A 22,625-nucleotide genomic window follows, 5' to 3' on the forward strand; every position below is an offset into this window, starting at 1 on the left:
ATTTAATAAAGGCATTTTATATGTCTTGGAATTTTTCCTTTTGTTTTCTCAAAACCCCATCTCTGTTTTAAACCTGCCTCATGAGGTTTTTCTGGAAACCTTTGTTGATCACACTCTGAAGTTGAGAGAAACATAAAACAAAAAACATCTGAGAGCGTAAACCTCAGACATTTATTGGAAATCTTTGGCTTTGCCTTGGAAACTGTATATGGCTGGAAAAACAATCACATTTGTCAGTGTTCATGTTTCACTTCAACAGTTCAGCATCTTATTTTTTATTTCTTTTTAGAATATTGATGTTAAGGCAACAATTCAATAATTATGTGTTGCTTTACCAAAACGGTTGTTAAAGGACCTCGGTTAGTGTCATTTTAAAATATGATTGTAGAAAAAAACAAAAAAACAAACCCCAGACATTAACAGAGAAAAGGAAACAAGCTAACTACGATGAATATTCCACAGAAGTAGATTTAATGATCAAGGCAACAATACAATAAAGTTAAAATGGACACAGTAATAACTATATTTTTGATGATGTTATCAGTCATGTATGAGTTACTTGATGTCTACTTTTGACAAGCTATAATATAATATATAAAACATAATATCTCAAAGTATATAGAGAATGAACACCAATGCAAAATCATGTTGTGTGAGCTTCTATTTCATGACAGTGTCCTTAATGGTTTTATAACACATTAAAGGACAGGGTGGGTTTCCTCTCTGATGTGTATTTTGAGTTTCTGACAGGTCATTTCTCTGTCTGTATTCCACCATCTGTTCTCAGTCGTCACTTCTTCTCTAGATATCTTTCACTGGTTCCAGCTGAGAAAATGAATTTCTTAAACACAGCACAAGTTGCCAATTGAGGTGTTGTCACCATGAGCAAACAGTTCCCAGATGTGTCATCAGTTTTTTTAATTTTATTTCATGTAAATCCAGTAGTCATTTGATCTGTGTTTGGATCCTGAATTTTGTTTTTCTCGAAACTAGAGAAGAAATCTGAAGTCTTTCAGAAATTCGCATAATTTTCTTGATGCGATTGCAACAGTGTAAGTCGGACTTTTCAATGCTTGTCTTGAGATTAAGAATAGTGCAACCAAGGAGGAAAATTTGAGCACAAAGTCCAATCTAACATTGGAAATAATCATTTTGACAAAAAGGGATTTCAGCATACTCTCGCTTCATCAAAATGTAGAAAACTGAAGATGAAAAAATTGATCAGTTCTGTTTGACCAACTCTCTCATCGATCAAAGTCATTTACAAGATAAATGAACGGTATTCACCACAAAAACAACCTAGAAACATAATTACTCTGAGCTTCTCTCAGATTCTCTATTCTGGTTTCAGTCAAAAGAGAGAAACTGGAGGTCTGAACGACCTTCCTGGTTCCTACACCAAAAGTATCTTTGATACTCTCTAGATGTTGTGACTTGTAATAGGAAACCAGTGTAAAGACCAAAAAGTAGGCTTAAAGCAGAAGTAAGCGGAATGTTTGTGTTAATATAAGTCTTAAATAGTTATATCTTCCGACAGCAATCACTTATATAGAGTGTTTGGTCCGAAACATGGGTCTGTCAGTCACTCTGCTCTGCTGTAAGCCGAGGAGAAAACTTTCCTTGTATCCTACAACGTTTATCCAATGAGGACAGAGAACGGCATAAAGGGGCAGTCCTCTCTGTGTGTGCAGCCAAGGGATGTGCGTGAATGTGGTGACATAGGGACGAGGGCGGGACTGCCAACTCCATCGGCTGACAAGAAGTTAGCCAAAACGACCGGATCGCTTACTTCTGCTTTAATGTGTGTTCTCCCTTTGGTCTCATTCAGAACCTGAGTCGCAGAACTTATCTATAATTTTAGCTGCTATATATAGTTGTGTTCTTGGCCAGCAGTCTAATTGAAAGCAAGCATCAGTCTCTGTGGTGCTCAGACAGAGAAAAGGCTTTACTGTGGAGATGTTCCTCAGATGATTAATTGCTGTTTTTGTGCTTCCATTAGCCTTGAAATATATAAAAGGATTCACAACCCACTCCACTCGCCAGTTTCTCTGTCTTTGGGTTTTTGAACCAGTCATCGGTACTTCTGTTTTATATTGGATGAGTTGTAAAATAAATCTGCAATTTCAAGCCTTTTGTCTCAGCTAGTTGAGTGTCACTGGTGTTGCAGTGGATGGAGCTGCCAAGCCTCTTGATGACACTGTCTGGGGACAACATTAGTGGTGGTCTTAAAATTGAGCCTTGTGGTACCCCACAGCTAAACTCATGTTCTTTGAAGGCAGCGCTCAGGTCAAATACGTGATATACTGTAGGTCACATCATCATAATTGAACCATCTCCATGGCAACTTAGCAGCTTCCATCATCTGAGCATGATATGTAGTTGATATTCTGAGAAAAGCTGTTGGATTTTGAGTGAAGGTTTTTGTTTAATATTTTACCTTGATACATTTGAGGTTGATGTTGGCAGTAGTACTGATTGATTGATTGCAATTGCAATTAGCCAAACGAGGACTCTTCAGGACTTATTCAGTAAACTAAAAAGATATATATACCGATGTACTAAGTGTATTTAAAACAGGGTTTGGATTTGTGAGCAATTTGAGTGGATAGGCAGAGCGGGTCGTTCACCAACCGGAAGGTCAGCGGTTTGATTCCCGGCTTCCCCGCATGTCTGCAAGTGCCACTGAACCCACACTTGCCCTGCGTGAATGTGTGAATGATTAGCTCCTGTCTGCGAACAGTGCTGTATGAATGTGTGTGTGTAAAGCGCTTTCAGTGGTCCGAGTCACTAGAAAGGCGCTATATAAGTGCAAGTCCATTTACCATCAAGGGCCCTAGTCTCGTAGACCGAGCGAAGTCTAAGTGCAGCGCAGCTTCGCCACGCCAACGGGGCGTGGACCAGGTCCTTTTCGCAAGATTGGTGGGCCGCGCAGTCAGACTTAGACCAGCGTAAACCCTCCCCTCGTCCCTCCCACCGGCGCAAACGGCAAAGAGGGAGGAGAGAGGGCGGGAGGGAGACAGGAGGAGGAGAGAAAGGCGTGGAGTGGGTTTGACACAGCCGAGTCAGATCTTCACCAATCAAATGAGCTCCTCTCCTCACCTTTAACTGCGCGGCGGGTGATGCGCGCTGCAAGTTTGTCATTTTATACTTGGACATGGACGGAGGAGACAGCGACGCCAGAGGCCGAACCTCTCCCAGGAGGAAACAGCTGTTTTGGTCCGGAGGTCCGAGCTCAGAGTGACCAATAATGAGTTTACTAATATACTTAACCAGGATTGATCTGATACACTGAGAACCGGTGCTCAGTGTAAGAAACAACAACTAATAAACTAATAAAGAAACTCACAGTTATTCAAACCCTGTGTAAGCAAGATGAAGGTGTAGCCTACACTAATCACAACATAAACAAACACCATGCGGAATGAAATCAGCGTAAAGGACGCGCTCTCTCTCTCTCTCTCTCTCTCTCTCTCTCTCTCTGTCCGTCTCTTTTTTTCTCTTTTTTTCTGTGATAGAGAGTACTGTAGTAGGCTATATACTGACTATCTGATACCGAGGCTGTGGTGGACTAAGAGAGATGATGATTTGTGTTTTGTTTTTCATTACGGCTGCGTGATGCGGTCGCTCGCTCTAATGAATTAATAAGTAAATAAATAAATAAAGCCATCATCACAAGGGCAGAGTGGTATCTCAACACGGCAGAGACATGCAGTCATCCACCCTCAGTCCTGCTTTTGGGACATCCACAGCTGCTTTTCAGTGCCAGTTCGTCCCTGCTGTGTTAATTCAGGTGGAGTTTCCTTTACGCGCCGACAGCCTTTGATCTCTGCTTTGATCTGACGTCAGATGTGACGGGACAATCTATATAGATATAAATTCACTGTTGATTCGATTAGTTGCATTAAATAGTGGTTATTGTGGATATTTATTGCATTGAAATGTGTCTGGAACTGTGGAGATCTGCCTGTGAGGTCTTGGTGACGTGTGTGCACTGCAGGTCAGTCAGTCAAACTTCCACTGCACCTGCTGCGCTTCGCCCTGCACTGAGAGTAGACCTGGTTGGAGGTGGCGAGCTTTCAGCGCAACCTCGGCGAGACATTTTCGCACAAAACTTCCACTGCACCAAGCTGAATCTTTGCGAGACTTTGCGCTAGGCTGCGCTGGTCGAAACTTGCATTAGACCAGCTGCGCTACCTTGCGCCACCTGCGCTGCGCCAGCAAACTAGGGCCCTTAAATCTTTAAAACATAGCAGATGGAGAATAGGACTCTGGATGTACAGTAAATCCTGGATTCTGGATCCTGTGTGGATAAAGGTCTCTGGCGCAGTGAAGACATGGAGCTCCCAGACGAGCTGGATGAGTGTCAGCTGCTGACATTGAGTAGTAGAAGGTTTTTCTCTGGTTTCTGGGCTGTCTGACATGTGTGCAGCTGCTGTCTGGCTTTCTATCTGACACTTCTGTGTTTACATTTGTTACAAATCTGTTGCTGCCTGCTCCCTTTTACAGCTAATCACCTGCACCTCATGATCAATTAAGCCCGATGTGTGTGGTTTAAGTTAATTAAACTCTGATTGATTTACACTTTGTGACTAATGGGTGAACTGTCAAACTGTCAAACGTTGGTGTGGACAACAGCTCTCAGTATGGTGCAGTGGGGTTTCACATTCAACTTCTAAACTAGTATTAAATACATCTGCTTATCGTTTAAAAGAGAAATCTGTATCTATTTTCAACAACATTTACAATCATGGTAACCAATGATATGTGTCAGTATTTGCTGTCACAGTACCTTGTTTTTGTGCATGCTTGATGCATGAGTTCCAGTGATGACGCAGGTTGACCAAAAATATTCAATTTAGGATTGACCACAGTACTCATGATTACGTATTTAATGTTGCTCAATCATTGTTGGATTTTTATGGATAAACATTAAATCTCTGTTGTATTACTGTGAGAGAATGTAATGTTACAAATGTGTGTGGGTGCAGCTTTCTACCGTCAAAAATGATGTCAGAACAATAAAATACTGTAGAGATTTGCAGTTTCTATTACTTATGTCAAGCAAATTAAAATACTTTCGGAAACACACTACACATTTATCTTAAGGGGATTTACACATCAATTCATTTTTGAAAGGTTTGAAATAGACCTTGGGACAAAGACTGATACTTGTTAGTATCAAATATCGTGATATTTTCATGCCTTTGTGTAACATGTTTCATGATTGGCCAGAGGCATTACTTTATGTTTTCTGGTTGTCTCTTCGCCTCACTCCTGTGAGCACAATATCTCAGCAATGCCTTGAGGGAACTTGGACTCAGGGGTTACCTGATTAGTTCTTGGCCATATCTCACAAATGTATACACAAATTATGCCCACAATCTGATAGGCGTAAAATAAAGTTATGACATCAGCTTCACTGTGATCATAATTTTCTTCGACAATACAATCCATTATCTAGCACTGTATTTCCTGCAACATGGCTGCTTGATGGTGGCAGTAATAAAACTTTGAACTGCTCTTTAAAGGCAACATTGCTTCTTGAAATATAAAATGCAATGAAAAAACTATAAACCCACCCTTGGCCTGCTGTAATAATATTGTATATCACAATGTTTGGGCTGTATCTATACATTTTATTTCGACAACTGTCCAAACTGTAGTTGACTGCATATCTAAATCAAGATTATTTGTCCCTGTTGTGTGCTCGATGTGACAGCAGCACTCATTTATCTTAATTTGCCTCTGCCGGTAGTTTATGTCACTCACTCACTCACTCACTCACTCACTCACTCACTTGGTATGTTGTTATTGTTTTCATGTATTTTCCACAGGATTTTCCCCGTTTAAATTAAGTTTTGAGTGACTGAATTAATGATGAATGAATGGATTTGGAGCACACAAAAGTGATAATGTTCACATCTGTCATTAGGTTATTCATTTAATACCATTATCTGATAGGATCTGCTGCAGTTTGACAGCCTCAGTCACTGAGAATCTGCTTTCTAAATGTGTTGAACAATTTGAAAATAAGAAACTTCAGAAGAAAGATAGAGGAACAAAGACGTGTTGATTTGTTGATGTCAGTGGCCTCAGTGTCAGAATGTAGATCCTGATTCTTGTAAAGTAACAACAACAGCAGTGGCATTTGGAGTCTGAAAGTTTGTACATTAATGTAACATCTTGCAGCAATTTGGCACCTTCACTATTTGAAATGAAAAGTAAAACCAGCTTTAAAATGCTGCCAACCATGTCTAAATATTTTTGATTTGTCTGCTGCTTTCAGTTCTGTTGTTGCTCCAGATCATGTCATATCCTCAAACAGGAAACTGCCAAATTTGGCAAATGTGGTCATGCAGTTGGTAAAGAGCTGTTATTCATTCATTCATTCATTCATTCATTCATTCATTCATTCATTCATGCCTCCTGAGTCCATCATCTGCAGGAAGCTGTAGTTCCTCTGTCAGGTGTCTGATTTAGAAGGGTTGTATTCTCAATTGTTTCTTTTTACCGTCTCTCAGCTGATGTGACGCCAGAGAAAAGGCTTTTTCCCACGTAAAAGGGACAGTGTGTGTGTGTGTCTATTGGTGAAAAAACACAAGCATTAATACACACACACACACACACACACACACACACACACACACACACACACACACACACACACACACACACACACACACACACACACACACACACACACACAAACATAAATAAAATGTTTCCAGGAGTGGTGTATGTGTTATCTTTTCAGTAACTGTAAACAGTTACAGAGGCCGTAAAATACAATGGACTGCTTCACTCTGTCTGTTTGAGCAGCCTCTAATACAAAGGCCAGGCAGTGTGTGTGTGTGTGTGTGTGTGTGTGTGTGTGTGTGTGTGTGTGTGTGTGTGTGTGTGTGTGTGCGCTTGTGAGCAAGAGCGAGACGGCCTTGCTGTCACATTGTTCCTAGCAGACAAATTGTGTAGACGTTAAACTGCTTGTTTATTATAAATAGTACAATGGCATATATCTAATTGTACTGAAGGACAGGAAGTGAGATAACATTCACATACACAGTCTATACATTTGTCAGAGAAGAAGAATTAGGTGAATTGTGAGCTGGAAACACTGGACAATAACAGAGCTGACACAGTCATATGCATGGATCTCTGAAGGTAAATGTAGTTTAAGTCTGTTGCCTGTCCAACGCAGTCTGGTCCAGATCAAGTAAAATATCTTGATGAGTAAATTTGTTGGCAGCAGACAGTAAGGAAAGTTTTTTTTTTTGCTGCATATCGAGCAGGTTTGGTTTTGTGGGTTCAATGTCTGAAAATGTAGTATAACAAGGTTATTCAATTAGAATTTAAAAAACAGGCAAAATCTCTGGAAGCCAAAGTCTGGAATACTGGTTTTGGGATTAAAGATAACTTCTCAAAAAATAATAATAACATAACGAACATGCTCTTTTCTCATTTCAAGCACAAGGAGGAACTTATGAGTGTTGAGTTTTCCAAATATGAAAAAAAGAATAGGCCCAAAAAGCCTGACTTAACTGTTTTCCTCTTTTTCTCTGCATCTTAATTGTCTCAATCATTTTTTATAACTAATAATCTGAACACTCCAAGGTCCTATGTTGTATAAGATAATAACATTGCATCTCACTTTCCCCTAAGTAAATTCTCAGCCTGTGGGAAAACAGTGAAGATGAACCAGGTTCAGTTATTTGGAGATGGTTGGATTTCAAAAGATCTGATGAGCAGTTTTTTATTGTTATTTGCACAGCTGTGTTTTTTTGTTTAGCAGGAGAGGAAATCCTATAATTATTGCTCCCACTGGATCAGCCTATTTTTCATTTAACATAGGTTATTTATTTGATATAATTTTTCATGTACATATACTGCAGCTGTATATTTTAACAGGAAAGGAAACCCTGTCTTTGAGTTTGTTTTCAACAGTTTATTTGATAAAAGTGTTTTATCTTACATGTGGAGCCGACTCACAACTGAGCAACTAGCCCACTTTGGAGAAAATACTGAGACGTAATTGCTGATTTTGGTGTTACCCACAAAAACTTTGATTAGAGCTGATCATGTCATTATTGTTAATGCTTGTTGGCTAAACAACTGAAGACTAGAATAACTCACAGATGAGTGTGGGGAAATAACCCATAACTCCTGTGTGGGACCATGTACCACAGTTGTATCAGCAGTCCTTTCACACGGTTCCTGTTTTCAGATTCCCTGCTCCCCCATGAGACGAATGTCTAAATCTATTTCAAGTGTTAAAAAATACACATAGCCTAATGTTTGCACTTATTCGTCCACTGACTGGGTGTTTCTGTTTCCTGGGCTGAAACTGTCAGGCCCTCTTGGAGAAAGTGAGAAATATAAAATAATAAATAAATTCAATCAATAAAAATTAATAATTCCCATGCTGCTCCACCTCACACTGTGCACACACAGGCAGGTGTGTGATGAGTTGCTATGGTTACAACGATGCTCTGTCTCACTGATGCTCTGAAACTTTCTCATGGTAGACTAACAGTTTACTGAAGTAAAGTCATATAACCTTACACTGAACATAATAAAACAAAGAGGAAGCCTCACTGATTGAAGTCATCAGATATTTTGATGATTTATTTGAACTGATAATTTTATTTCTTACCTCAGGTGTGTGTGGGCACACACCAGTTAGTTTCACATTCATACACGAACGAGGATGTCAACAGGAAGACCCATAACTACATCACACAGTAACGCACAATAACTTTTTTTGAACTTAGGACCCAGTGGCACACTTGCTGATACAGGTGTTTTGACCGTACAGTCCCAAGTCAAAACAGACTTGTGGACTGACAATGCACATCACAATCAACAGAGGACCCTTGGTTGCCATGCACCAAACCGTAGGCCTTGGGTTAATGGACTGTGTGGGCATCTTCAGTCACACCTGCTTTTCTGGTTCATGTCGTTGCAGCAGCACAATATGAACAAACAGCACCACTGACATGCAACCGCGGGCAGATGGTGATGGTCTGAGCTGTTATCAGATGCTATCTCAATTTGAATTTGACTATATCTCACATTGCAAACCTTAATGTTACAACAGCATTTTTACCATTTCAAGAATAAAGCATTAAATTCCAACAGCAGAATGATTCACATGAAACATTATTTCTGGTGTAAAATTAATGGGTTTAAATAGTTTAATAAGAACAGCTAATTTTATCAGTATGTACAATAGGCTACATCTTTTCTGACACTGTTGCACACTTGCACTCCACTTGTGCACTGTCAACTCAGCAGTGTCCCTATATTGATCTTGTCTCTCATTTTCTCCAGGACTCTCCACCAAAACCAGACGTGGAGCAGAAGCTGCGTTCAGCCTCCAGTGTGGACGAACTGATGAGTATCATTTATCCCTCATACTGGGCCGCTCTAAAGTGCAAGTCCAAACTCTCTGCCGCTGCCTCCTCAGCCTCCAGGCTCTCTCAGCGGCCACAGCCTCGCCGCCTAAGGCCACTGGCAGATACAGAAGAGCCAACATTCGCTGCTGCCTACCTCAACTTGGATGTCTTGAAAAGTATGTTTCCATTTTGCTTTTTTTAATTGATTTTCCTCCTATATAAATAACTATAATATTGGATCACCCTGGCAGCGTTCTGAATGCTTGACCTGAGTGAACTGGTTCATGAAAATCGTTTTTCATTTTTGTTTGTGTTCATTTTGTGTTTGTGTTCATTTGGGGGTTAGAATGATTTTTATTCACTTTCATTAAATTGTTTTTGCTCAGAGTCTAGGCTGCTGTTCTACTTTGACACACCTATGATTCTGTTATGATTTAAGATGCTTTTTCGTGCTGCCTTAAAATGTGTTTGTGTGTGTGATTGTGTGTGTGTGTGCAGGTATAGAGTCAGAGTGGAGGAAGACTCAGTGCATTCCCAGGGAAGTGTGTGTCGACGTGGGGAGGGAGTTTGGAGCTCCCACCAACGTCTTCTATAAACCACCCTGTGTGTCCGTCTACAGATGTGGAGGATGCTGCCACTCTGAGGACAAACAGTGCAGGAATATCTCCACTGGTTATCTCAGCAAAACGGTAAGCACACTCTCTATCAATACTCATAAATATATGAAGATGTGATATGAAAGAGTTCACAACAGTGAAGCAATACACATGTGGGTGCTGCTGGGGGAAACATCATATAAATCCACACACTTCTGCCTGTGTGTTTGTGTGTGTGCACGCGCATACGTCTTACTGTTGACTTTCTCCATTAACTATTATGTCATCAAGACCTGGGGCCAGATTCACCAATATGTTCTTAAGAAAGATCTTAAGAAATGTCTTAAGAAGAAAATTAAGAAGTTCATAAGAAAGTTCTTAAGTGCTTCTTAAGAACGTTTTGTGAATCTGGCCCCTGGTGACTAAACTTATTGTGGTTGGTGGTTTCAGCCAGGATGACTTGGCCTTCTATAAAACAGAAAAAAATACCAACAACATTTTGTCAACAAAATGTGATGATTAAAAAATGCTAATGTGTTAAATGTTCTGGTAAACTGAAAATTGATTGAGTCATACAGATGTAATTAAATCTAACATGACAGAATTTAACAAGTTCTAACTCATCAAAGTTCTGAGCTGTTTTCAGCTGAGTTTAATGCTCAACATTGCACAATATGACCAAGAATAAAAAACAAGTTGACACATGTGGTCAGCCATTTTCACATTATCTGTTCTTGTGAATTCATCCTGACTGATACTGTCATTGGCAGGGTAGAGTTACATAAAGTTTCTTGTAAACATAGTGAAGGCCTTATGAGAACTGTACAACTGTGCTGTTAGCTGTCAGGTAGAAACGGTGAAACAGTGAAATGTTGATAACAAAGCAATGCACAAGTGTCCATTTTTCATTTATTGCCTAGCAACCTTCTAACAAGTTTGATTACCACTTGAGCAATGTGGTAAAGTTAAAGCATCTGCCATGACAAAGTGATTTCCTTTTCAACGACATACCTGGCTGGCGCTCTGTTGGGGGGAAACTGGACGGGGTCACTTCAGGTTGAGAGCAGAGGTCCCGTCAAAATTCAGAGGAGAGCAAGAGGGCTCAAATCATCACTCGGGACATGTGTAGGCCTATAGCAACAGTTTATCTGAATGTGCATCAACAGTTTTGAGCAGGAGCAAGTACATTTGTGCTCCAGCAGGGCTATTACAGAGAAAGAGCAAGGGTTTAAGGGAAATCCAAGGGGATAACCCAAAAAAATCATTATTGTTGACTATGAAACGTGGCCTGATGTTAGTCTGTCTTAGAGAGTGAGAGTGAGGGGAAAGGAGGAATGAATCACAGATCTATGATGATCCACAATACAAACCATAATGTTAGATATTGTATGTATAAGAGATTGTTCATGTATTATGATAAAGTGAAACTTTAATCAATTAATTATGAAACTGTGGCATGACATACTATATTAGTCTATTGGAAATATCCATCCATCCATACATTAGCGATTTTTTACACATTGTTTATGCCCATGAGCCGGTACTGAAAGTGTTTACACGTTGCTCAAGTTGAGTGGTTATATGTCACAAATTCATTTTCTTTTTGTAGCCACATCAAACTTCTGCCAAACCGCACAGGTTTTACAAGTTGTTAACTGGCTCAATGTTCACCTTTTTTTCTTTTTTTTTTATGACATCTGGGTATTAGTGTGGGGAGAGGAGGTGTCTGCGTCATAGTAGCAGCAAACAGTTAATCTGACTTGTACATTAAAATATTTAGAATTAATAACTGATTAGTGAGGGTATAGCAACATAACCATTTAGTCAGCTAATGCACTGTGTGTTTGTGTGTGTGTGTGTGTATGTCTGCAGAGTACGTCTGTGCTTAAAGAGAAAGATTTACTTGCATGTGGTTTGATTTTTAATTGCCTTGTTATGAGGTCTGAGTAGAGTACAGCATGTGTTCTCTCTTCATGAGACTGCTCTGTTCAGTGTGCGACTATAAATCACTGCAGAAAAATGATTTACTTTACTGTAACTGGCCATGTGTGCTGCTTTATGTGTCATTGTGACATAGTAAATTAGTAACAAGATGATTTTGAAGAACTTCCAGTGAAACAAGGAGACCACTCCTGAGGAGATTTCATCAACTGAATTAAATGAAAAAAATAGTCTGCACTGTGCTTTCTGCTGCTTCAGACAACGTTAGTGTCCTTAGTTGAACTAAAATGGATAACACTGTTTTTTAAGGCAAAACCAAATTCAGTTTGGTATTGAATTCATGTTTTTGATTACCCTTGACCTGTCATGTAATACTGCCATTAGATCAATAATATCACAATGTGTGATCAATGTTTGGTCAATCAGTGGTCTGGGAAGGGACAAACCATGACTGACTGACATGATGTTGGGGGATGAGCTGATCTGCAGTGGCTCCAAATCACAGCTTACAGGAGTTAAAGGATCTGCAGCTTGATGCTGGATGCCACGGGAAAGCTTTGGAGGTACCACAGTGAGTTTGAGCTGTTCTGCCTGTACATGAAGCAGCGTATAACAGCATGTAACTGTAGGTAGGGGGTTAGGACACAGTGAAATAGATGCTCTGAGTACATTGAAGAATGGGAAGGTAGTTTCAGATGGGTGAAACCAGAGGATGGATAATCTCACAGTGGCCTTGGGCTTGGCCAGGCGCGTGGATTGGATGGCCGCAATAAATAGAAATTTCTTCTTCTCGCTCTCACAACATGAGTGGGATTTGGACATCTATCCTCCCAATCCCAAATCAATAGGTTCTGCTAGCGATTACAGCAAATACTTTTCACATTTAGTTATAATAAATCAAACTCTCTGGGATTTAAACCCACAAAAGCCTAATCTAAAGTCAATTGCACCTATCCAGTTGAATGTGTTGAGCCCTCCGCCATTGTCTCCTTCAGAGACAGGAGATGGTGGCAGGCTCCCCATCCACCTGTTTGGTTGCTGTCTCTTTAGACAGGTGCTTATCATGCAGAGTCATGTTGAATGGGACACAAACCAAACCAAAGCCAGGGAAGCCAGCCATTGGCATAGCAATAGTAAACTCTTCTTCTGTTGATCCAGGCAACATGACGGCCAAATGGCCACAAGTGACTGGGATTCAAATACTCAACCTCCTAAATCGTAGTCAATGGCATTACCTACTGGCCTATCCAACTGTATTGGCCCTGGTCTCTGCCCCTTTTATATAGGTCCCTGGGTAAAAAATGTTAGAGTTAGAGAAAACCCAAGGAATGGTCAAAGAGGAAAACATGTGTTTCCCCTTGTATATAGATCAGATTTTTAAAAATGTCTTTGTAAAATGAAAATTGGCAAAATGGCTGACTTCCTGAGACGAAGAACATTTGAAAGATATTGATCATTTCTTTTATGATGAGACCAATCATCTATGAAGAATTTTATGAACCTCAAAGGAGGACAACTCAATTTTTTGTGAGTTTTAGAACATGCTGAGGGCCTCAAAAATCAATTTTCCAGTAGAATAATATGATCTCTCCAAAAACAATAGGTTCCTGGCATCTTTGGTGCTCAGCCCATAACAAGCACTGACAAACAGTGTTGCTACGAAAGACTTTTCAGTGAAAGTGTTGTTGGGTTGATTCCCAGTAAAAAAAAAAAGAAAAAAAAAGAAGTGAAGGTTGTCTGAGCCAGTTCATATTACTCGTATGCAAACACAGAGAAGGATTTGCATTCAGTATAAAAGCCATAAAAACATAGTACATGCCTGGGGATATAAACAAGCTACAAAATTTATGTTTATACATAATTTCAATTATCTCACTCATAAAATAACTCAATATGATGCTGAGGATACTTGCAAACTGCAGCTTAACTGCAGCAGAAGCTCTGATGATGTCTTGCTCCAAAACAGCTGAAGCATGCAAGCAGTATTTTGGTGCTAATGTGTTGGATGATACTCTAATGTTTACTCCTGTTGCATGCTGTTGACCCTGAGCAGCACTTCACAGAGTTGATATTGTAGATATCAGAGCAAATGTTTTCTGTAAACACCCTTTGATGAAGATGATAAGATGACGTCTACCTGCAGCTGGATGAGCTGAAGCTCGCTGCAAAACATCAGCACAGTTCAGTTACATCAAGTCAGTTTTATTTATGTAGTGACAAATCATAACAGAAGTAATATCAGAGCATTTTTCATAGGGAGCCTGTCTAGAGTGCACTCTTTATAACATTATTTACAGAAACCCTACATTCCTCCATGAGAAGCCATCTTGAGCTGAAGCATTTTTGCACAGCTGCAGAGGCAGAAATACTGTACCTACAGAGAGCAACAGGAGGGGAACGAGGAAGTCAAGTTAGAAACACATTAGTGAGATATGAACATGTACAGATGGAGATGAAGAGGGGGAGGGAGGAGCTCAGTGCATTATGGTAAGACCCCCAACAGTGTTGCAGCACAAGCAGCAACCTCAGGCGTTAAACCACTAAGCCAACTTGGAAGTAGCAAAAGCTTCAGCGCTTCAGTGAGTCCATAGACTCTCCAGCTGTACAAAACAGCTTTATTTACTCCAGCAAACTGTTATTTAACCCACTCGTTCAAATTTAATCAAGTTTTAAGTTGTGTGTAATTGATGCCACATTGACTGGCTGACGGATCTAAATCCATGGTCAAGATGCTGTCACCGCATTTTTTAAATAGACAAAGAGTTTCAAAACCTAACAGAGGCTACATCCATCTTCATTTACAGTCTATGTAGCCGCATAACAAGGGGATTATTCAAGGCAAACCAGAGCCAGACCAGAAAAAACCAAAACATAAAAAAGATAGCTTAATCATGACATGTTACACAGCAGCATGAAAACTTCAATTCAATTAATAATCATCATCATCCATGTTATTCTTAATCTTAAGAACATAATTATGTTTTAGATGTTAAAGAACAAAGTATATTCACACTCATACCGGTGTAACATAATATAAAGAATTGAGAATCAAAGTTTTACTGAATTCACTGGAGTGTGTTTGTTTTGACTTGCACCTACTGAAATAGGCACGGTGACTGCCTTTCTTGGCTTTAAACAACACACAGCATATGTGTGAGATCCGTATAATACAATGCACTCATAATGTATTTATGTACATTGTAATCAGCTCTCAGCTGTGTTGAAGCAGTAGGTAAATACTGTCAGCTGGTTAATTCATTTCCAGGTAGCTGCTGTTAATGGACTGGCTCCAGCAGTAACGGGGCATTGTTTTAGCTCAGCTGCTATATTCATTTCCTGTGAATGTTAATTTAATGAACTGGCAGCGGTAGTCTGGGTTAATAGCTCTTTTGTTAGATGAACTGTTAAATCTGATTCAATCAGGACAGGAAGTTTGCTGTAGCCACAACGTGTCAGTGTCTATGTGTTTGCGTATGAGTGAGTACACACAATGATGCAAATGTAACCAAGGCAAGGCACATTTATGTTCACATACAGTAGCCTATAGAGAACTTACAAAGCATGTTTTAGCCATAACATGAGACTTCATGACTGAAAGTAGCATCAGATGATGGTCAGGATGTTTGACTGCCAGTTGAAAATGGTGTTGCTCTTTTGCCCTCTGAAGATAGAACATCCCATTGTTGTTCGGGAACTAAACATCTTTAAAAAGTCGTTTAAAAGCATAAACTAAAGAGGCAGCTTTGTCGTGTATTTTCAGAATTGGACAGTGCTGTTTGGTTCTTGTGTGACAAAATAAAACAAAAACCAACTTGAGTTGAAGTAAGAGAAAACAAGGCCAAGGTTGAAGCTGCGAGATTCTCGCCTGGCACCATTGAAGAGGCTGTGGGTGCTGAGCCATGGCCTTTTTGAGGTTTCACAAGACATTCTTTCTCTCCAGTAGTTTTTCTTAACTGCTGTCTTTGGCTGCAGTTTCAGACTCTGGCCCGAGTGCAGAGATTTACTGTACATAGGCATAGTAAGTACGTCATTCAAATTATGACAAACAAGACAATTTACACTCAAGCTAAATTCATGTGACTCTTTGAAAGTTATTAAAAATAATTTCTCTGAAAATGGGCGCATGGAAAGATGAGGAGTCAGATTATTTTCAAAGTGGTCTGAGGTTCATTTCGTCATCCCTGAAGTTTCATTGTACTGATTTGCTTTGGCAGTGCCTGAAAGCAGCTGGCGTGCAAACATCGAGAGATTTCAACACTTAGCAGGTAATAGAAGTGCTAAATTGTACAATTTACTATTTAAGTGATTGTAAGTAACTTCAACCATTTAAGTCTGTCTGCAGTTTGTCTGTTTGAGTTCAATACCTGCTGTCACAGGTTTTCAGGCTGCAGATGTTTATGAGGCGCTTTATTTAACACCCAGGTTTATTGCCTATTTCATTCTTCAGTGTTGCATTGTTGGCAGTGTAGCCTTTAATACTGCACATGTGCTATAGTAGAGCTGTTTTTCACAAGCAACGGAGCGTAACAATAGTGATTTCAGTTGATCTGTCCTTTCTTCCAATGTCAGATTTCTTGACTGCTAATTTTGAATAAGACATTCGATGTGTATTCATGGCCTCTAGAAAATGAACATTTTAGCATCATTTTCAGGCCAAGATTTCTGAAGATCGAACTCAGTGTAGAAAATGTGGTCCTCCTCAAACTCTCTAGTTTCTGTCTTAATGTGTTTGGGTGCTTTACTTGACAGCACATTGCCCTTATCAAAAACTATCAGCAGGGCTGTTTTTTTTTCTATCAAGCAAAGATTCTGCTGCTAATTTTCAACTCCATAAATTAGCACCTCTGTATCTTTCTGATCTACACCAAATTAAATCTCCTGCCTTGTCCTACCATCATGGGGTTTAAAGCATGTCCTGTTTAACTCCAACAACAACATTCAGGGTAATCATTTTACTATATTCCATGCCTATATGCCTACTTACTATTTTACCTGCTATAAATCAAGTGTATTAACATTATTCTGCTTTAGCATCTGTGTCCCATGGAAAGGTCACAATTATATTGTCTCACATACTGTAAATTAAACATGTTAATGGGATTTGTACACCGGTGTCCACCTGTTAGAAGGTTTCTGACTTTATTTCTGTAGTTAAACTTACGGTACTCTTCTAAGCACACCACTGTTCTGCAGTTTGTGCAGAGATTTGATTTTCTGGTAAAACTATACTGAGAGTGAATTTTGCATGAAGCCAAAACAAAAATAAATGTTTGCAATTAAAGTTTTAAACCCTGTGGTGCTAACAAATGATCTCAGAGAGAGAGGTCCCTGTGTTTGTGTGTGTGTGTGTGTGTGTGTGTGTGTGTGTGTGTGTGTGTGTGTGTGTGCGTGTGCGTGTGCGTGTGCGTGTGCGTGTGCGTGTGTGTGTGTGTGTGTGTGCGCGTGTGCGTGTGTGTCTGCAACCATGGTGAACACTCTAGCAGGTCACGAACACTGAGGTCAGCTTTAATGATATCCTCATTAGGATGAGAGAGGGAGAGAGACAGTTTAAGCTGTTAAGGGTCTTGAATAGGAGTCATTGAGACTAATTACTTTCTATTCAGCCTGTTCAACTCTGAGACTGACAGACTGAAGTGGCTCTCATGGTCTCTGTTCTAGTCTGTGCGACAGTCTTGTGTAAGGGTCTTCATCAGTGCCATGTGAAAAACACAAGCTCAGCTCCTGATCACTCTTGTTGTTCTTTGAGTGGAAATCCTTCACATTCTTTCTCATTGCTTTCAGCCGGGTGTTTTGGTGCCTGGTGGTTTTGAGGATCCTGGGTACATGGTGCTCTTTTGAAATGAGCTTCAAGTTCAACTTCACGTCAAGTCTTTGTATGAAGGGTCCTTGTGAAGAGAAAGAATATAATAATAGCGGTGTTTTGCAATGGACTAACGTTATTGATTGAATATTAAGCCTAGGTTGATTAAGTTGGACAATGCAAGCTTCGGCACTTTGACAAAAGACATTTCATTTGAACACATGCATGTATAAACAAATTAAAAATTGCAATAATTGATTTGTGGCGACATGGGACCAGAAGACCTTGAGGGGAGAATCAAATATCTTCTCAGGACTTGATGAAGTGAAATCAAATCTGGTGGACAGAAACACAATGGCATGGCAGTGCTGCTCGGTGTCTGATGGACGTGTAAATAAACTGTTTGAACAATGCTGTGTGTCACAACACACGCATGTTTCTGCCTTTAAGGCATGTGGACCTTTAAAATGCCACAGTTGCTGGGACAAATATTGTGCCAAACAGTTTTTGGCTTGGAATGAAATAAGAAATTGACAGTTAACATTGTGCTCATACCTTCAATGTCAACATTTTGAGACTTGTCAGACATAATTAGCAACATTTCATTATATTGGCACAAAATGTGATTCATTTGGGATCATGTCTGTGAAAATAATTTTACAGGGAACAGAAATGTCTCCACAGCTGCTGCATAAATTTGTGCCAAGTATCCAGCAAGTGGTTTTCTCACATTTCCCTCCTGGAGTGGTTCCTCTGTTCCATCTTCGACCCTGGAGATTTTTGGGGGAGAAGAGGGCGACTGCTGAGGGTTGACAGAGTCACTCCAAAGCAACAAAACACCAAGCTGCAAAGCAAACTTGTACCTGCCACGCTGATACAGTGGCAGCTTTGTATTTACACTAGAGGGAGTTCCTCAGTTCAATCCCTAAACTAACGTTTTAATTTCCATTATTTGCAGTGCACTGTAGACTTTAAGAGCTACAAGAGCAGTTAAGTTGAAAAAGTGATGACTTTGAACTTTTGTTATTTTCAAATATGAGCCAAACCATCAAATTGATATAAAGGAGACAAGACCTTTCCATGGAGCAGTCGCTGTATTGAGAAACTGTTTAACATGGGCTTCCTGGATTCTCTAAATAACGATGAAAATATTTGGATATGAAAAATATTCAGATGAACTCATTATCTGTGCCTTTCCAAATGCACATTTGGATTTGGGAACAACCCTACTGAGGAGTGCCAAGCCCAGTCCGTCAATAAGAACATTATTCAACTCAGTTTTATATATAACGACAGACCATTCATCCTCTCAGCATCAAACAGAGTCAAGACCTTTAAAAAATATTAAAAGAGAAGACCTCACAGTTCCAATCATTGTTTAGACTTATCGTAACTATTATTCTGTGTTATTCATAGCTGTGGTCTTCACACCTTGTCTTGATTCACCTCTCTGCCTCTGTCTGCAGCTGTTTGAGATCACGGTGCCAATCACCCAGGGCACCAGGCCAGTGACCATCAGCGTGGCCAACCACACCCAGTGCAGCTGTCTGTCCAAACTGGACGTCTACAAACAAGTCCACAGCATCATCAGGAGAGCTCTGCCCGAGTAAGCGCCCACATTCACTGCATCACTCACTGTACTTCAGGATAGGAACTGCCTTTTCCTTTTTCCATCATAGGTGTTCTTATGGCAACACACACACACACACACACAATGAGTGTTTGAGTCTATTGTTACAGAGGTCGCTTCCTGTGCTGTGTGTGTATACAGGGGTGTTACTTCAGGAAACACTTCAGATTCTGTCTTGATTAACTCCACAGTTAGTTTGTTCCTCTGAGTAGACTTACATCAAGCTGCACTTCATGACCTCTCCTTAACACTTTCTTTCTTTCTTTCTTTCTTTCTTTCTTTCTTTCTTTCTTTCTTTCTTTCTTTCTTTCTTTCTTTCTTTCTTTCTTTCTTACTTTCTTACTTTCTTTTTTTTCTTTCTGTCTGTCAGTTCCCACTGACAGTGTACTTACTACATCTAGCACTGGATACTTTGACACTTTGACACTGAGCAAACTTCTGAAGCCTCCTTTTCCCGTCATCTCTCAGTGGACTTATGGATGTGCATTTGTGTATGACATCAGTTATGACTCCAAGAAGGAAAATCATTTTGATTCATATACCGAATCTTCAACTTCAACTCCCCCGCCCAGCCCTGAGGAAGCTTTTGTACTGCTTGTTTGGCTTTGTCCTCCTGAATGTCTATATATTTTACAGCAAATATAGTCTGATCTCCAGATGGTTAAAATATTTTCTGAAATGATATGTCATAGTAAATGACTGAGCATCACAGTGAATTTTTCATTCCCCGCCTCTCCCTGTAATGGGAATCCCATCTGACGAGTGCTATAGACATCAAAGGTTTTCACTAGGACTGTGTCATTTTCCTGGAAAACTGAAGAACAATTTGCTCATCTGTTTAGTAATGAAGGTGTGTAGGGAAAGAATGAATGGATCCCCTGTCTGAATGTGTGTGAGACATGTTAAAATTGACCTTAGTTTGAATAGTAATGAGGAATGTAAGTACAGGTAATTAGACAAACTACATCAGAAAACATCTTTATCAATTTTACAACACTTGCAAGATGATGGTTAGGTGTAGCCATAAAGGGATGAACAACAGGGTCAGCAAGAAAACTCAAATAGGCTGTAAGACTGAGACCATGATTGATGAGAAGTAATGAGTAATTACTTCCACCACCAGTCTGGTCTGTTAATACAAGGTTGGTCCATGGATTCAAATTCTGACCCTACGACCTACTGCCTCAGCAGAAACTGAGTGTCATCAGACCAAGCTGTTCTCTCTCTCTCTCTTGTCTTTTATCACCCCCCCTCATTCTGATTTAATTTAATGTGAGCATTACATGTGATGAAGTTTACACTGAAATTCATAATGTGGACGAGGCAAACACACTGCATTATATATGAGGAGAGGAAGCTCCTCTTTTTGCAGCTCATTTTTAAAATGAGACAAATGAGTGTGAAGTGATGAACAAACATCACATCCTGGTGCAGATGAAATCCAAGTAGATGTTGTTAGAAGAAGTCCCTGTATATGTGTGTGTGTGTGTGTGTGTGTGTGTGGGTGGAGTCTACTACCGGAGAGTAATGACCTATTCAATATGGAATGTGCACGTATATGTGCTGTAGAGACCATCACAATAAATCTAAACTCAGAGGGGTCAGCTGATGCATACTTATATTGTATGTTTGTCCATGTGACTGTACTGTATGTGTGTGTGTGTGTGTGTGTGTGTGTGTGTGTGTGTGTGTGTGTGTGTGTGTGTGTGTGTGTGTGTGTGTGTGTGTGTGTGTGTGTGTGTGTGTGTGTGTGTGTGTGTGTGTGTAGGTGGGATATGTAATGTGATCATCTGCTATAGTTTGACCAATGGTCCGTTTAACGAAATGGAAATCAATCTGTTAAATAACTATTAAACTCCACCAATTAAACAGATCTGTTTTACTGTTTAAGACCCACAAAATCCACCTCATTGACCCAGAGGCTTTGATGAAGGTGTGTGTGTGTGTGTGTGTGTGTGTGTGTGTGTGTGTGTGTGTGTGTGTGTGTGTGTGTGTGTGTGTGTGTGTGTGTGTGTGTGTGTGTGTGTGTGTGTGTGTGTGTAAGAAAGAGCAGGACTAGATAGAGCATTGATGTTAAACACAGATTAGAACAGGAAAGGGAAACGCATTGTAGAGATTTCCACACCGACAAATCATAGACACACGTCAGCGTGAACAACACGTATGTTTCACATTAGGTCAAGCGAAAGAGCACAACGCTCACTCACCGACTTACTCTCCATCCTTTTCTTTCACTTTCCTTGTCTTCCTCTGAAGCCCACGTCAGTGTGTGTGTATGAGTGTGTGCGTACGTGTGTGTGAGACCGTGCCACTGCAGCTCTAATTAAAACCACACTGTGTCTCATCGACAAACTCTTTCACAGCTTCAAACAATTTGTGTGTCTGCAGACACACCACCTTCTGTCTGTCTCTGGGTTCAGGTCTACAGGACCTAAAACTGCTTTGTTTTAGTCAAGACTATTTTGCTTTATATAATTGGCTGTGTGTGTGTCTGTGTGTGTATGCAGAGAAAGTATATTTGTCTTGGCAGTTTGTAGAACCCCAAACAAGGGATCTGGTTTCTGATGTAAATTAGTATCAGCCTTGAGTTTGTTTTAAATAACTTGGATGTTTTTGAAAATATTTGTATATTATATTATTAAAAATGTGTGCATTTTTGATGTCTTTGACTTAGTGGCTTTGGAGATAAAGATTTAAAAGACAAAAGGCTTTCAAAATGACTGTGTTTACAGGGGGTTGTGTGTAGAAAGGTGCCTAGAAAGTGCTGCTTCAGACATTTATCTCAGCTTGCTGCTGCTGTAAGACACAACAATCTATCGGTACTTCTGTGTCTTGTGTCTGGTTTTACAAAACCTGCTCTGATGAATGTTAGATCCTTTTCTGAATCACAGAAAAATCATGAAGTAGACCTTAAACCTGGTCACTTAAAGCATGTCCACCAGAGTACATCTCCCATCAGTCAGTCGGACAGGAAAATGTACAAAGATTTACGAATGTAAGATCTGACTAAGTTTTCGTATTTTTAGTATTTGTCCTTGTCCGTCTTCAAAACAGTTGCTCCTATTTCTTTCCTAACCCACCCACCTTCTTGGTGGTGTAGAGATGGTGGTTTGTGGAGGAGGCAGTGGGGTAGTTGAGTTAATTGTTGTTCTGCTCTGTTTGCTCTGTACGTAAGTCACCACATGACGCTGACCTCCACATAGCCTCCGGCTTTGGATACAATCACGGGTACATCGTGAGTAAAAGCTCCATCATAAGTGACAGAGATG

General features: G+C 40.1%; 1 protein-coding gene across 1 annotated transcript in view; it reads left to right on the forward strand.

The window, feature by feature from the left end:
• vegfc (vascular endothelial growth factor c) overlaps nucleotides 1-22,625 on the forward strand; it is a 50,846-nt gene that overhangs the window by 14,975 nt on the left and 13,246 nt on the right. Inside the window, exons 2-4 of the mRNA XM_083979830.1 lie at nucleotides 9,325-9,565; nucleotides 9,888-10,078; nucleotides 19,193-19,332. Coding sequence (XP_083835956.1) covers nucleotides 9,325-9,565; nucleotides 9,888-10,078; nucleotides 19,193-19,332 — 572 coding nt within the window. The remainder of the gene's footprint in view (nucleotides 1-9,324; nucleotides 9,566-9,887; nucleotides 10,079-19,192; nucleotides 19,333-22,625) is intronic.

This window comes from Trachurus trachurus, assembly GCF_905171665.1.
Source record: "Trachurus trachurus genome assembly, chromosome: 1".
Classification (NCBI taxonomy): Eukaryota; Metazoa; Chordata; class Actinopteri; order Carangiformes; family Carangidae; genus Trachurus; species Trachurus trachurus.